At 31.6% G+C, this 15,136-nt stretch overlaps 1 protein-coding gene across 1 annotated transcript; it reads right to left on the reverse strand.

Moving 5' to 3' along the window:
- Positions 1–160: 160 nt before the first annotated feature.
- On the reverse strand, positions 161–13,387 carry LOC142333832 (uncharacterized). Its single transcript, XM_075381382.1, has 5 exons — positions 13,248–13,387; positions 9,983–10,059; positions 6,642–7,031; positions 2,268–2,687; positions 161–393 (listed from the first exon to the last, which is right to left on the reverse strand). The coding sequence occupies exons 2-5, from the start codon at positions 10,038–10,040 to the stop codon at positions 293–295; spliced, it is 969 nt and encodes a 322-aa protein (XP_075237497.1). The 5' UTR covers positions 10,041–10,059; positions 13,248–13,387; the 3' UTR covers positions 161–292.
- Between the last annotated feature and the right edge of the window lie 1,749 nt (positions 13,388–15,136).

Here is a 15,136-nt window from a genome sequence, read left to right on the forward strand (position 1 = left end):
AAAACTTACATTTCTAAATATCTATATTGAAAAAAAATAATAAAAAATAAACCCAAAAAACCTTCATTTTTTTTAAGAGCAGAAGGAAATGCAAACAAAATAGATTGAAAGCTATTTTATGATAAATCAGGAAAGGTGAAAAATACATTAAATTAGAAAATTTCGTTTTATTTTTTTTTACTTTTTATTTATTATCGATTTCATATCATTTATTTAACAAGAAATTCGAATTACTAATAAAATATATAATTCGAATTTTTCATATAATCGAGTTTCCACGTAGAGTTACTTATTAATAAGTAATTTGGTGTATGAGCTCAGTTACCTTAGTTTCAAGTTCATTTTCAGCGTTTACCTTTTTCCCTGTAGAAGCTAATAAATTTCTGTATCTCTCTGAAAAGGAAAACAAAAATATTATTTATAAAAAAAAACACTAATAAAATTGAAAGACACTAATTATGCTAAATACAGAGATACTAATTTTATTTTCATATCTCGACGATAGAAGATTATCTGGAGATTATCAATTTCCGATAACACTTGTTCACACCAACATGATGAAATTTGGTAAAATTAACGTAACTGTTTATTAAAGAGAAGTAAAACATTTAATCAATGCTAAGACGAATAAAAAAAAACTATAAGGAAGAATACTTTTCTTTTGTGAAGGCATTTTTTTTCTTATCTTTAGTTAAAAAAATATTATTAAAACTAAAATATTAAATATTTTACTTATAAGCGTTAAAAAACAAAATCCATCATTTTACATCATTGTTTTCCTGTTACCGACTAGCCGTTGTTTGATAGAAATGAAAAATTGTGTTAGTTTGGCGGTAGTACAAGTTTTAATGACTGTAATGGTTTTAATCTAACCGACTACCCGTTTGGGTAGGGGTCTGGTTGGGCGCTTGCTTCCCCAAGATAGGCGTTTTGGCATCTAGACCCGACTAGTTTATCTATTAGTTTTCAGAATAGAAGTAGATTGTATTAAGAACTGTGTGATAGAGCTGCGGTGTGTCGATGGAATCACTAGATTGTTTTTGACATAGTACGAATGAATTTGTAAATCCGCAGGATAAAACTTACGTGTTTACGAAAAACACTTTTGTTAATGGATAAGAAAATAGAATTTGTATATTTTCAGTAGACTCAATTAAATAAATATTTGATATTGCAGTTTAGTTTAAAATGTTGTTAAGGAAATTAACTATTTTCGAGTAATTTGATTTTATAGATAGACAAGAGGAACGCGATTCCGCGAAAGGATCAGCGAGTTAGTTGGGAGTGCCACAAATTAAAGTAGATGTTCGAAATTCCAAGAAGCCTAAAACAAAGGCGGCAGTAAAGGGGAAAGAACAAACTGATGGAAATACCTGTCCAGACACCTGCATCTTTGGCATCGTGACAGATGCCAGATTGATGACTCTGGTAGCTAATGAGGTTTGGCAGTCGAAAAGTCCATCTTTCATAAAGTCTGTTACAGCTAGTAACTGATTGGGTAAAGTGATGACGGGGATTTTCAGAAGGCGGATATGTTGCCTTACCGGGGTCAGGATGACCAATAATTAATCACAGCACTGAAAACGCAGCCGAGGATTCTTTTTTATTTAATATTTTACTAGTAGCATCTTTCTAGTATAGGTTAGAATAATATTCTATGAATATTCTGGGCGGACATTATTAATTTATCGCTAATGAAACTTATTCAAATCCTGTTTTTCACGTCAAATATTCACAGTATTAATTCACCCTTCAATGTATCCGATAATGTATTATAGAATTTTAATTTTAATTTTTATTAAATGAATTTAATAATTTGTAATTTTGTACGACACGAGTCCGTAACCTTTGATATGATTTTGTTAATCAGTATGGTTTAATTAATCCGAATCATGAAATTTATCACAATTTATCAATTTTAGTAATTTACTGGTGTAACTGGAAAATATTATAAGAATATAAATTCAGTTTGAGCCTTCTCTTATGGCTGAGATCTAAAACATTAAACTGAAGTTCAGGTAGCTAAATAAATTGTGCGTATCGCTTTGTTGTTACACGGTAAAGCTAAGAATGAGTAAACAGAAATACAAACGCGCTGTATTACTGCCTGCACCGTCTAAAGTACAGCGCTTATGGTATAGTTAACGGAAGAATGAACTGGGTAGACAGGACTTTTCAGTCGCCTGTCAATATCAGTCAACATCTGCGAACCAAATGAACTCTATTCTTTGAAATATAATCTTAACGTTACGTTTAATTTTACTTACTTTCATTAATATAATGATATATACATTCCTCCATTCTTTCACTTTTTCCGTTTGATATTAATGGGTTTATTTCTTGAAATTTAGGTCCTGATTTAAAATTTTTCGTAACATCGTATGTTGAAGTACTCGAACATGTAGTGATCCATGACTGCACTGCATCAATATACCTGTTATAGTTTATAAATATATCTCTTATGGTGTCCCGGAGTTCACCTGTTATCTTTTTACCGGAAAATATAAAATAACGTACTGTTGGTTCAATTTCATTCCAACTTTGTAGTTCATAATTTACAAAATCTTTAATACAATTCATACAATTTTTATTCGAAACATTTGCATCAACTTGTTTTTGAAAAATCATGTGACTCAGATAATCATCTTCATAACGTTGTCTTATTTTATCAAATTCAATATATTTTACTGCAAAATAAAAAATATGTATTTATATAAAGTACATCTAAAATTTTAAACGAGACTTATAATCCTCAGTCATTTCAGTGGTAAATAACTTAGAACAAAGAGACGATGAGGGAAAAACTAAAGGAAATTCCATTTTAGTTTTCAATATAACCTGAAATAGTTATTATCAATCACTTTTTTAAGAGTATTTTCATTTCATTTCATACTGAAAATATTTTCTAATTAAACGATCAGACTTTCAGTCATCTGATCGTTTTTGTAGTCTTTTCGCGAGCCGTATTTTGAATAAATAACAATAAATGAAAAAGTAAACTTTGACGACATGTAGGAGATAGATTCAACGACGCCGCAGCCAACTTAGATATGCCCTGCTAGAGGACAAAAAACTTGTTTCCTAAAAAGGGCCGTTTGTGAACATACAGTGGTACATCCTACCGATCGCAGCAAGTAACATATTTGACTTCATTCGGAGGATGATAAATTAGATTCATTTGTGAATTTGTTACTTTCACAGATTCACATGTTTAAAGTGGCCATTGTAGAGGAACCTAACAACGAATTCATCGTTCGATACCGGCAGAAAATTTTTTTTCTAGAAAATGCTTTCCATTATTCATATATAGTCTGCCATTTTCACAGCACATTCTTCATTATTGTTTTAAAAGTATATCCTGGTTTTATATATACTTTGGAAAAGAGTTTTACCTTCCATATCTAGCATTCTGCATTACGTTCTCTTCTCCTGTAAACTAGTAAATTGCATACAGGTTAACTGAACGGATTTCCTCTTACAGGAGCATAAAAACGGAAATCTGATCATTTTTAATTTCGAAGAATCAAAAAAGGCGACGCCTTTATAATACAAAACATTCACTATAAAAAGGAAAAGAATCTGCTCAGTAATTTGCATAATGTCGTCAAATTAAAAGCCGAGGTAAAACCCCAAGTAAGCATTAAAAATATGAAATGTTGAAGATTCAATAATGTGCTGTAGAGAAACAAACAGTAAACAGGGAGTTTTTAAATCATTTACAGAAAGAATATATCTGAGGTGCATTTATGGAATAATTTTGTTGGAAATTCAGTATTTTGTACAAATATCTTTCCTCGTATGCTCGTTGATTCAGTTCAAATATACGAAATTTTAAGAAGGCATGGTCTTCTTTCGGAGTGATTCTTCTTCAGTTCATCCGCTGGTGTACTTTCGGTACCACGACCTATGGGCTAGCAGGAGTGCGCCTACCAGAGCTCTAGTTATTTGCAGGGAGAAATGCGCCCCGTTCTGCGTAGGGAGTCTCACATGCTTATGGTCTCTTCGTGGGACGGTGTGGGGTGATGTCTGCTAATTTCTTTTGAAGCGTGCAGTTCAACAAAGATCGCTATGCCGGGTAAGCATATGTTAAAATTGGCAGGACGTATAGCCGAAAAATGAGCAATTTGGTCGCCAGTGGATATGGGCTGGCACTGTTCATTACTGGGTTTAGTTAGACCCTGACGGCCTTTGCCCTTTGGGTCACATATTTAACATGTCCTCCTTAGGTAAGCCGTTTGTCCAGAACTGTTCCCAGGTACTTAACTGTTTTCCCAAAGAGGATTTTCTCTCCTGAGTTTTCCAGCTGCCTGGCTGTAGCACATGTCTTGTACGTGAACATCACTGCCACCGATTTTTTAGCGTTGACCTTGATTCTCCACATATCGAGCCCACGTACCTAATAGATCCAGTTGCCGTTGGAGTCTCTCGATCGCGTTAACTACACTTCCGGATTCAGATAATATGCCGTGTTGTCTGCGTGTAGAGCTGTATTGATTCTTTCCGACAACGGCATAACGTTAACGTAGGCCGTGTACAAGAACGGCGAAAGCACTGCTCCTTGGGGGACTACAGCGACTACGTCTCTGGTGGAGAAGACTGTCCCCCCTACGAGTACAACAAATTGTCGGTCTATTAAATAAGACAGTATCAATCTTTCATAGCGGCAGGGAATCGTTGTATGTGGGATTTTATATAGCAAGCCGCTATGCCAAACTTTATCAAGGCTGTAGCCACATCTAGAAATACGGTTGCAGTTACCGCTTTTCTATTTAGGCCTCCGACAAGATTGTCGATTATTTTAACCAGTTGGAGGGTCACGAGTGGCCCTCCCTCAACCAAAATTGCTCAGGCCGTACTCGTTTTCCAAAATGTCGCCTATGTCTCTCCAGAAAAATCCTTTCGAATAGGCTTTGACAACACCGGTAATAAGGGAATCGGCCTGCAACTCTGGGAAAATAGCAGACTTTTCCCAGGTTTGGGTACGCATACTACCTTTCCAGTTTTCCAGCAATTCGGAATATATCCATCGTAGAAAATTGACGTGAATATTATTCGGGGTAGGTGATTGTTCTTTATCCACCGTCATCGTGGCCCTTCGCCCTTTTACTCGTTCAGCTGCTCCTTATAATAAGGACTTTTACAGTTTGCATACGAGGCATGCTCTTCGCGCGGCTTCAAACACGTCGTCGTGTCGTGGTCTCGCCCACATTTCACGCAGAGCTGTGTTCTGCGGCAATAGTTCAACGAGTGGCCGAACTTAGGGCATCTGTGGCATTTGGGGCGGACCCCCGCGAGACACAAATGCGGTCATCTTAATTCTACGATAGAATAAGTTTTTCAAGTGATAAATGACTCTGGTGGCATCGTTCATTTTAAGGCGACGAGGCACGTGGTGGTCTCCCTTCCGTCCCTCGTCATCAGGTTTTTAATTGAAACTGCCTCGTAACTGAACGAGGTCAGCTCCTATTTTACCTCTTCCGGGGTGGCCCCATAAGGGATGCCCCGTATAACCACTTTGAGCTACCTATCTTTTGGGAGCTGAAAGGAGTGAAAGGCGACTCCCTTAGAATGCAGAAAACGCTGTACTTCTCTGATGTCGCCTTCGCTGCTTAGCTGCAGCCTTACAGAGATCCCGGTACTTTTGGCTACTAGGCGCCCTCTTATGGCGGAGATTGCTCTCGGCAGCGTTGCCCACTCCTTGCAGCAGTCTAAAATTATAGGTGGCATTTTCTCCCGCCTAGTACCGGCGGTTGCGAGGAACTTCCATCGCTAACCTCCATGTGGCAACTGTCGTTTCAGAGCTGGCCCTCGTAGTGTTCGGCTCCTCGGAGGGTTGATCACCCGTGGTTACCGACCTACGCTTAAAAGTGTTCTTGTTTTCACACCGTAATCCTCTCCTCCATCAGAAAACTCCGGGCGGGAGAACGAGAGAGAGAATGACAAGTTCGGATTAGATAGCTTTCAATTAAGAAAGAATCGTCTGAAGAATACTGCTAAAATTTAAATTAATATTAAGTTAATTAACTATTTTTGACTTCGATGAAAGATCTGTCGTAGAAAATTTAAAATAAAAGTAAAAAGGTTAATCTAGCAGTAAAATTACTTGTAAAAGTTCAATTATATTCACCAATAAAATATTAATTTATAAATAATAAACAAGTATTACAAGTATTAACTTATAGATACAAATAAAAGTAGAAAGTTATTAAACCATTGTTTAAAACTTACGCGGTCGTTGGGAATAGCTTTGTTATGTGGTTGAGGGCGTGGTTAGATGTCCTAAAGGGATGTTGATAAAGTCACATGGTGAAGGACACAGGTGGCGGGAAACGAAGCAAAACACTAACACACATTAACGCAGGAGCACTATTTAACACAACCTATCACGTTCACTTCTCAACAGATTCTTCAGAGTATGTAAAGTGACCGGTATGTTTATTAAATTTTCCAAATTTGATTATAATTAATCAAATTCATCCGTTTTTACGCATAAACACCAAAGTTAATCAAAACTACCATAATATATATATTAATTAATGGGTTCTGTAGGTAAATTAAGAAGAAAGTTTTGGTCGATAGGATAATAGTAATATAAAAATATGCTTAATAAATAATCCCCGTTATACAAAAAGAATACTTACATTCTGCACTAGTAAATAAACTCATGCATTCTTCAACATTCAAAGGTTTATTTGGTTGAAGTGATGCTTTGTAATGTGTTGTAGTATAAATCTCATAAAATGTCTTTCTGGTATTAGTCGGCATGCCTTTATCACATAAATTGCGCCAATATTCGAATCTCTCCTTAAAAAATGTCATGTCAGATTTAAATTTCTTAACTTTTTCTCTCTGATCATTTGATAAAATATTAATTAATTCTAATTTTTTGTTTATTTCAGCATCTATACAAAGATAACAGCTTATCTGTGTATGATATAAATGCGACCTGTTTAATAAGTCAGTTATATGTTGTTTTACATTTAAAAAATATAACTTCCACTGGGCTTTATCGATAGCAGATAGGACTGTAGCTGAAAGCAAACAAAATACATCAATAAATTCATTTCGCTGAGAAAAACTATTAGATTCTTCGGTTGTAACTACCATCAACCCGATGTTGCCAAGAAAAATGTGTAAGTAACCGTCTAATTACAATTTGGCCCTCTACCGATTATAATTTACGTGGAAAATTAAATGAATCAATACAGTATGTAAGCGTGCAAAAAAGAATCGTGTAAAATATTATTTTATTAAAATAAAAATATGAGATTCGGAACATATGATGTTTATGTCCGGATTGACAAATTACAACCTAAATTAAATAAAATCAATGCATCGTAATTAAAACGTAATCATTCAACGTTCCATAGCTTATTATTTCTCACTATTAAATGACATATCCTAAATGCAAAACCAATGGTTAATTTTAATGTAATGAAGTAATCTAATTACAAGGAAATGAGTTTGAATAAAGAAACAAAAAAAATATATTTTTTGGGAATAAGAGTAAGGTGAAAATGAGAAAATATATTTTAAAACTAAGAGAAATCAAATTAACTGAGGAAATCATTTTCCCTTTGATAAAATTCAAAAATATAAAGTCTCTTCCTCAATCTCAGTCAAAACTAAACCCATTATGTATACGATTTATGTATACGGCCGTAATGGCCGTGTACATATATCATAATTCGGTTACTCTGAAAACACAAAGAAAATAAGTAAAACCGTCATAGATCCTTCCACTCTGTTTTAGCGCTAAAACTTTTTTTTATTACAAGGAACTCAGGAATAATCAAGGCAGCAGAAATCGAGATTGGATTGGACTAGTTTACTTTATATACAAAGAACAATTTATAATTATATAGTTGACAAAGTAAAAATAATATTTTTTTTTTATTATAAAAGTAAAAATATTCTGGCAGCCTGTTTCCCGTTTTGAAATATCTTTCTGTCTCTTTGACGGCTTGAATGAGGTGATACACACTTTGGACGGAATTCACGTAAGCATAATTCATACTTAAAAAAAAAAATATTAAGGCATAGTTTTGTATTATGATGATTCAAGGGAAAACAGTACGGTTTGAATTTCTTATAAGATTATTACGTCAATTTTTTCATCTGAGAGCATTTACCATGGTATAAAACACCCAGAAATTTTGGAGTACATGGAACAGAAATTCTATCGTTATCATTACCGAAAATTCTACCCATTTGTACTTCTTGAATAGATCTTTAAAATGTTTCAATTTTCATTATTACTTGTTGTAGTAATTCCATTTTCATGTAAAATGCAACCCAACAAAAACAACCCATTTAAACAAAACTGATGCGCTATATTTAGTGCAATTTATTATAAATATTACCACTATTTGTGCAAAACAATATTTACATCAAGTATTTTTATAACAATTTTTGAAAGTGTCCACGATCTTCACCAATGCATGCCTTTAAATATATATAAAGAAGACAGGAAAGTCAACTTTTGAACCGTACACCTTCCGTTTTCTCGTAATTCCTGATATATATTGGCTTTCAGTTCTTTAATTTTGTGTTGATTATATTTGATAACACAACTATCAGATAACGTCACAAAAAAATTTGGTATTCTTTATGAAAATTTCTCCTTAGGTCCTTCTCGGCTTGAAAATATAAAAATGTTCAATATCAGTGGACGCAGTAATTCCATTTTCATTTGAAACGCAACCCAAAAAAAGAAACCAATTTCAAGAAAAACAATGTTTAATGTGTAATAAATACTACATCTATTTGTAAAAGACAATATTGAGGTCAAATGATTTTATAACAAGCATTGAAATAACCACCATTTTCAGCATTACAAGCTCTTAACATTTTTCATATTTCGTGTAACCGTTCCCAGTGTATTTCTTCTATTTCTCGGAATTCTTTTGTCATGCTGGGTTCAGTTCTTCAATGGGGTGTGGATTATGTTTCAATACACAAACATTCAGATATCCCACAAAAAATATCTGCAGGAGAATGATCGGATGACGTAGGTCTCCATATGTCGATATTTCTCTTTCTCAGAACGTCCATCGTTGCCCTTTCCGTCTTCCATGTAACCCCCTCCTCTTGAATCAACAAATTTCTCATTTAATTATAAATTGTTAGTAAGTTGGTTAACAATTTTTTGGTAGAGGACTGCTGTAAGAGTATTTTTAAGGAATATGGGCCGATTAATCTTCGCCTGGAAATTGCATATCACTCACCGATTTTCTGTGGGTATACTGATCGTAAATAGAAGGTGTGAGGATTTATGGATCACCATTAGTCATCGTTCCAACTATTAACTACTCAAATTAAACGAAGTTTCATCTTTTAAAAAAAATGCTCCCGTTAATAAACAGATTAAACTGACAGTAGTAGAGACTAACAGTATAATCAACCGGGTGTGATTCATGTGGTACTTGAATTAGGTACGAAGTAAGTTAACTAGTAAGCGTTGCGAAGAATGTAACCTTTCTTTTTGATCTTACATACGTGTATAAATAGTCTTTTCTGTAATAACAGCAATCAAAACAAAATACAGAAATAAATTAGATTTAAAACCACATCATTAATTTGCAGTAACAGAGGACATCAAACCAGATTTTTTGATGTTGCTAAACAAATACAATCAAATGCTCTCGTTAAATTCCAATGCAAAAAATAAATTTGAAATGTAATTTGAATGAACCTATATTGTTTCAAATAAATAAATAGCTGGATTATATATATATAATTATAAAATATAATATAAATATATATATATATATATATATATATATTTATATTATATTTTATGGGGTAAAATTAATAATTATTTGCGTCTTTAAGGTACGCGATGAAAATCGTACTGAGATCGCTCTTCTAGATCTATGATAGCAGGAAAGTAATAATTGTTCCGTTCAGATTTTGTGTTACGGGGTTAAACGTTTTCTTTACTTCTGTTTTAATTATTGTAATATAAATAAAAAATATTTACCTTCATTATAGTAAACGACACAAAGTAATAGTATTGACACCAATTTAATGTGAACCATTTTCTCTTCGTTGAAAAATCTAAAAAAAAAAACAGACGTTTTATATATTTTTTGTTTTTATAATCTTTTAATTTATATAACTGTAGCATAAATTAAACTACGATACAGATTTACCGTTACTTCGAGAAAAAATAAAGAGATTCGGTTGAAAGTATAAACTGCTGCTAAACAACCGCATAAATTATTAATCGTAATAAATAATTATAAACAGCATGATATTTTAAGTCAAATAAATAACAAATACTTTGTTAATATAGATATTATTAATTAATTCAATAAAGCAGTTAATTTTAATTAACTGCTATTTATTAACTGCTGGAAGGTTGTTTTAAAGAAATACATAAATAAAAATATAAATGTTCGTTTGTTCAAAAACTTAAATCTCCGAAAGTTCTTCACCAACTGTATTGAAATTTTTAAACAATGCTGTATTTGAATACGCGCGTGTTTTTATATGCCTACTATTTATATAGTGAAGGTAATTGATCCGAGACAGGTAAACAGATGCTTAAGAAGGTATTAAGAAGATTAAAAGGTAAAAAGAGAAGAAGGAAAAATGGTAAAACAAGGAAAACGAAATGGAAAGATGAAAGAGAAAAAAGAAAAGCGGAAAGGTGGGAAAAGGAAATGGTAAAGAGAAATAATAGAAGGAGAAATGGGGGGAAACGTGGGAAAGGAATATGGTAAAACTGAAAATTGGGAAATTGAAAAGTGGGAATGGGAAAGTGAAAAGGTGGTTAAATTTTGTGAAGTCCGTAATATTCATTTTGTTAATGTTTTATCAAACTTTCAATTGTGTTCATTTATATATTCAATTCTAGCAATATAGAAGCATTGTTTGGTCAGCCAGAAACAAATAAAAATTTGAAGAATTTTTTTACCGAATTATGAAATTTAATAGATTTTATTAAGCGGTGAAATAATTTGTGTAATAATATTTTAAACGTCGTTTAAGATATTGAGAAATCGATAACATTTTGTAGACTAGTAACGCTGAAACCTAGTATTGTATCGGTTAGGAGTTAATCAGTGAAATAGAAAAATATTACAAATACTATGTAAATGGTTTTTACTGGAACAAAAAAAGAATTGGTGAAAATTGGTGAATTTTAGAATTTATTAAAGATAGTTTTAAGGATATAATTTATTTTCTTAAATCGCCAATCGTAGAACAAAAAGACTGTACTTTTTTATAATTTGTTTTGTGTTCCGGCAAAAAGAGATGCAGAATATATTAATATTATATCAAAAGTGAAATACGAACATGTTACAGCAAATATTAGAATTACAAAAGTCAAAAATTATAGGTCTAAGTAGTAAATTTATTGATAATGACTATACTAAATTAATATCGCATCAGGAAATAAATTATAAAAAATGTATTCAAGCTAGTAATACTGATAATATTTGAAATTATGTACTTTTAGAAGTAAATCAAAATTTGATTAAGTGAATACCAGTAGTATAATATCTTTTGATAATTTTGCCCCAAAAAGAAAAAAGAAAAATTGTAAATTAGAAGAAAAAAATAGCGAAAACGTTTCAAGGACAATATATTACTACTCTTCGTCGCAGTTTCGCACGCGCTGTGTTGTTTCTTTCGTTTTCCGTAGCGGTCAATTTTTTAATTTTGTATTTATTAAACAAGTAACGGGATGTAACTGCAGCCTGTCACACAAACAAAAACGGTTGCAACGACTGTGTTGGTCACAGCACTTTCCCACCCCTTAAAAAAAAAACCGAAATTTAAAAAACCCAAAAATGGTTTTTAAATGTTTACCTGCAAAGTATTTGCAAGACGATATCTACTGAATATCTCGTTTACTGTAGTCGTGATTAGGAAAAATTACATTCATTCTTCAAATTTTTTTTTACTTTTTTCAGCACTGATATGAAGATTGCGCTCACCATTGAAATTAAAAAATATCAGGTTTTAAATTGGAATTTCAAAAAAAAAATTATTTTAACCGTTCGAACTTGGAATTTCAAATAATCTGAAAATTGGGTTTTAGATTCTCATAATCAGTTATTCTATTCAAACCCAGCTCACACAAGGATAGACACTCACAGTTCACGATTTATTAATTCAATTTATTGAAGTTTTTACTTCAATTGGAAAATTTCCGCTACTAAAAATATATATATCTTTTTCCAAATTTTTCAAGATGAAATATAACTAAAAACCTTCTCAATAATGACAAGAAACTGGGGTAAAAATTAGGTTGATATTGACCATGTAGTTTTTGTTTTTATCCGGAACAAAAAAAATATCTTTCTCTTAAATAATAGTATAGATTAATTGTAGGGATAACCCTAAAATGTCCTAAAGTTTCGGGCATCCCAAATATTTAGATATTAATGAATTAATGTTTGACAAGGCTCAACAGTCAAAATTTTACGTAAACTTAAAAAAAAACATTAGATATAGATAAAGGGAATTGAAATATTTGTCACCCGTTAAAAAACAGAATTCCGTTGCTAACGAAATATCTATACGGCTTTTATAATTGTTATTACATTTAATAATTATTGTTATATATGTATCGTATTGTCAAATTTTTGAACACTTTTTGTGTAGTCGATTGCAATCAAAAAAGGAAGGTGCTGAACTAGATGTTGCAGGAGCCCTAAATACAAAATTTAAACATTCAACGGCCAATCGTATTTTAATTATGCAAGATACACGTCAGTACGTACGTTTTGACGTCACACCGAAACTATTCAAAATGGATATAGGGATGGTCAAAACGCGTATTTCCGTTGAATTCTGAAAAACTTTTTTACTTCGTATAAGGAAGTAAGTTGTCGTCATTTTACTTTCAAAGAAATACTTCACGTTTCATGAAATAAAATATCGTTTGATAAAACTGAGGACTTATAAAAAATGTAAGATTTGAATATTGACGTGTCAGCCATTTTAATTTTTTTACACTTGTGTATATTCCGCTTAATTATTTTCTTTAATATAGAAACTTTGTATGTATATATATATATATATAAATATATATAAAAGTTTATTTATTCGTTTCAATGTACATCAAACATTAAAAAATAATAAGATATAAATTAAATAATAATAAATCATGTTAACTTAAATATTAAATTATTATGAAATAAAAACTTATTTTATTATTGCAATAATATTAATAAATTTTGTAAATTAAATATGTTGAATATTAGCAGTAACATAATAAAAATAATAATTACGTGAACTCTAATACACTTCAGTAGTTAGCCGGAACAGATGCAAATCGTAAATTAATCATTGCAGCACCTCCTTTTATACAGAATTTTGTGAAAATAAAGTACGTTTCTTACCTAAAAGATATGTACGTATTAATATCCCTATATCCATTTTGAATAGTTTCTGTGTGACGTCAGAAAGTATATACTGACGTGTATTTCGCATAATTAAAAGCGTACCTGCATTAAAGAAGATAAAAATAGTTGTTTGATGAAAACAACGTATATCGTTTAAATGTAGCTATATTGTGAAATTTAAAAAAAAATAGTTTTTCTTATTATTAAAAAAAAACCCCAAATATTTTATTATACTATATTACTTAATTTTGACATACAGGAAACAAAACTTAGTATTTGTCTCAACAATCACTTTACGGAAAATTTTCACTTTTTTTCCATTTCTAATCCGCATGGACAAACTTCGAACTTGTATTGTTGAATCATTGAAAAATATTTTTCTTCCCTTACATTATCTACCCCGTTCATTCCTATGAATGTGAAGCAAATAAAGGCAGGTGAATTAACAGTTAGGGTGGCTTCCTTTGACATTATTGGTGAACCGAATTAAGGCTTGTAGTGCTAAATATTAACTGCATTTCGATTGCCGTAGAATTCTGAAATGTAATTATATATTTGAATGAATTCATTCGTCGCTTTTGCTAGTAAACCTAGAACGATGTTTGTTATTCTTACAGAAAGCTATATTATTATGGTGTGTGAATCTTGTACGATTAACTTACAAATTGTTATACTTATGGCGCTTAAAATTACAAAAATATGTACATTTTTAAATATTTTCTTCCCGGAAAAGCGGTTTAATAAACTCAACACAATATACTTGAAATTTCATGCGCTTAGGTTTTACCATTTTGATTTCTATTTAAATAAAACTCTTTTTGAGTATTGTCTTTAACTCGAAAATATCCGATTTATCCGTAAAACCCTCTACCGTTAGGTTTATTTAACAAATATTAAGATATATGTATATAACCAATATATGATTATATGTATGACGAAGATGCAGGATCATCATTATTGTCTACAGAAAGCTACCAAATATATCCTACAAAGGAATCGCTTCAGGATCCATTATACTTACATCTAACCCCGAATATTGTCATAGTTAATCTTTTATTAACTAAAATAATTGAAAAAACTAATCAAGTATAACGAAAAGTACTGTAATAACAATTTATAGGAAAAATATATAGGACAGCGGAACATATTATAGAATGAGCGTAAGTCAAAGCAAAACCTACAGTTAAAATGATAATTTAACGAAGATTTTATTTGTCCAAGAATCGTATTTAGTTCTTCAAAGGATAGGAAGATTATTTAGCAATTCTACACAAATGATATTATACGAATTTTAATCGACCGTCCCTCAGAAGCTTTCCAAAATGAGGGAGGAAGATGGAATAAAGAAGCAATAAATTTCCTTACTAGAAACAAAACGTACGATATCTCATTTATCTTCACCTAATAAATTATCAAAATTTGATCGTATTACGGCAAACCGATCGACACAATATTAAGCATTATCATTTCATGATCATTATCACCTTATATATTTAAAAACAAACATCACTTTCAAATATGTGTCTTTTCCAACGCCTTGTGATATAAACGGGACGATTTTTTACGACTACTCGACCTGATTTTTTAAAAAAATATTTTCATGGAAATTATTTTCACAAAATTCGTCATCTTTATTTCTAAATATACGCTTTATTGATTCCTGTATTTCGTAAATTTTTCATGTTTAGTTTAATTTGTAACATAAGACTTTTTTAAATATCGAAAATAAAGGTCACATTCGACTGATGAATAAATTGACACATTAATCAAATTTA

This window comes from Lycorma delicatula, chromosome 13 (genome assembly GCF_047948215.1).
Source record: "Lycorma delicatula isolate Av1 chromosome 13, ASM4794821v1, whole genome shotgun sequence".
Lineage (NCBI taxonomy): Eukaryota > Metazoa > Arthropoda > Insecta > Hemiptera > Fulgoridae > Lycorma > Lycorma delicatula.

Coding starts and splice junctions, on each gene's coding strand:
- LOC142333832 (XM_075381382.1), bottom strand. CDS start 10,040: ATGGTTCACATTAAATTGGTGTCAATACTATTACTTTGTGTCGTTTAC. Junction 7,032..9,982: donor TGTCGTTTACTATAATGAAG/GTAAATATTTTT, acceptor GTTTGCTTTCAG/CTACAGTCCTATCTGCTATC. Junction 2,688..6,641: donor TTTATTTACTAGTGCAGAAT/GTAAGTATTCTT, acceptor TTTATTTTGCAG/TAAAATATATTGAATTTGAT.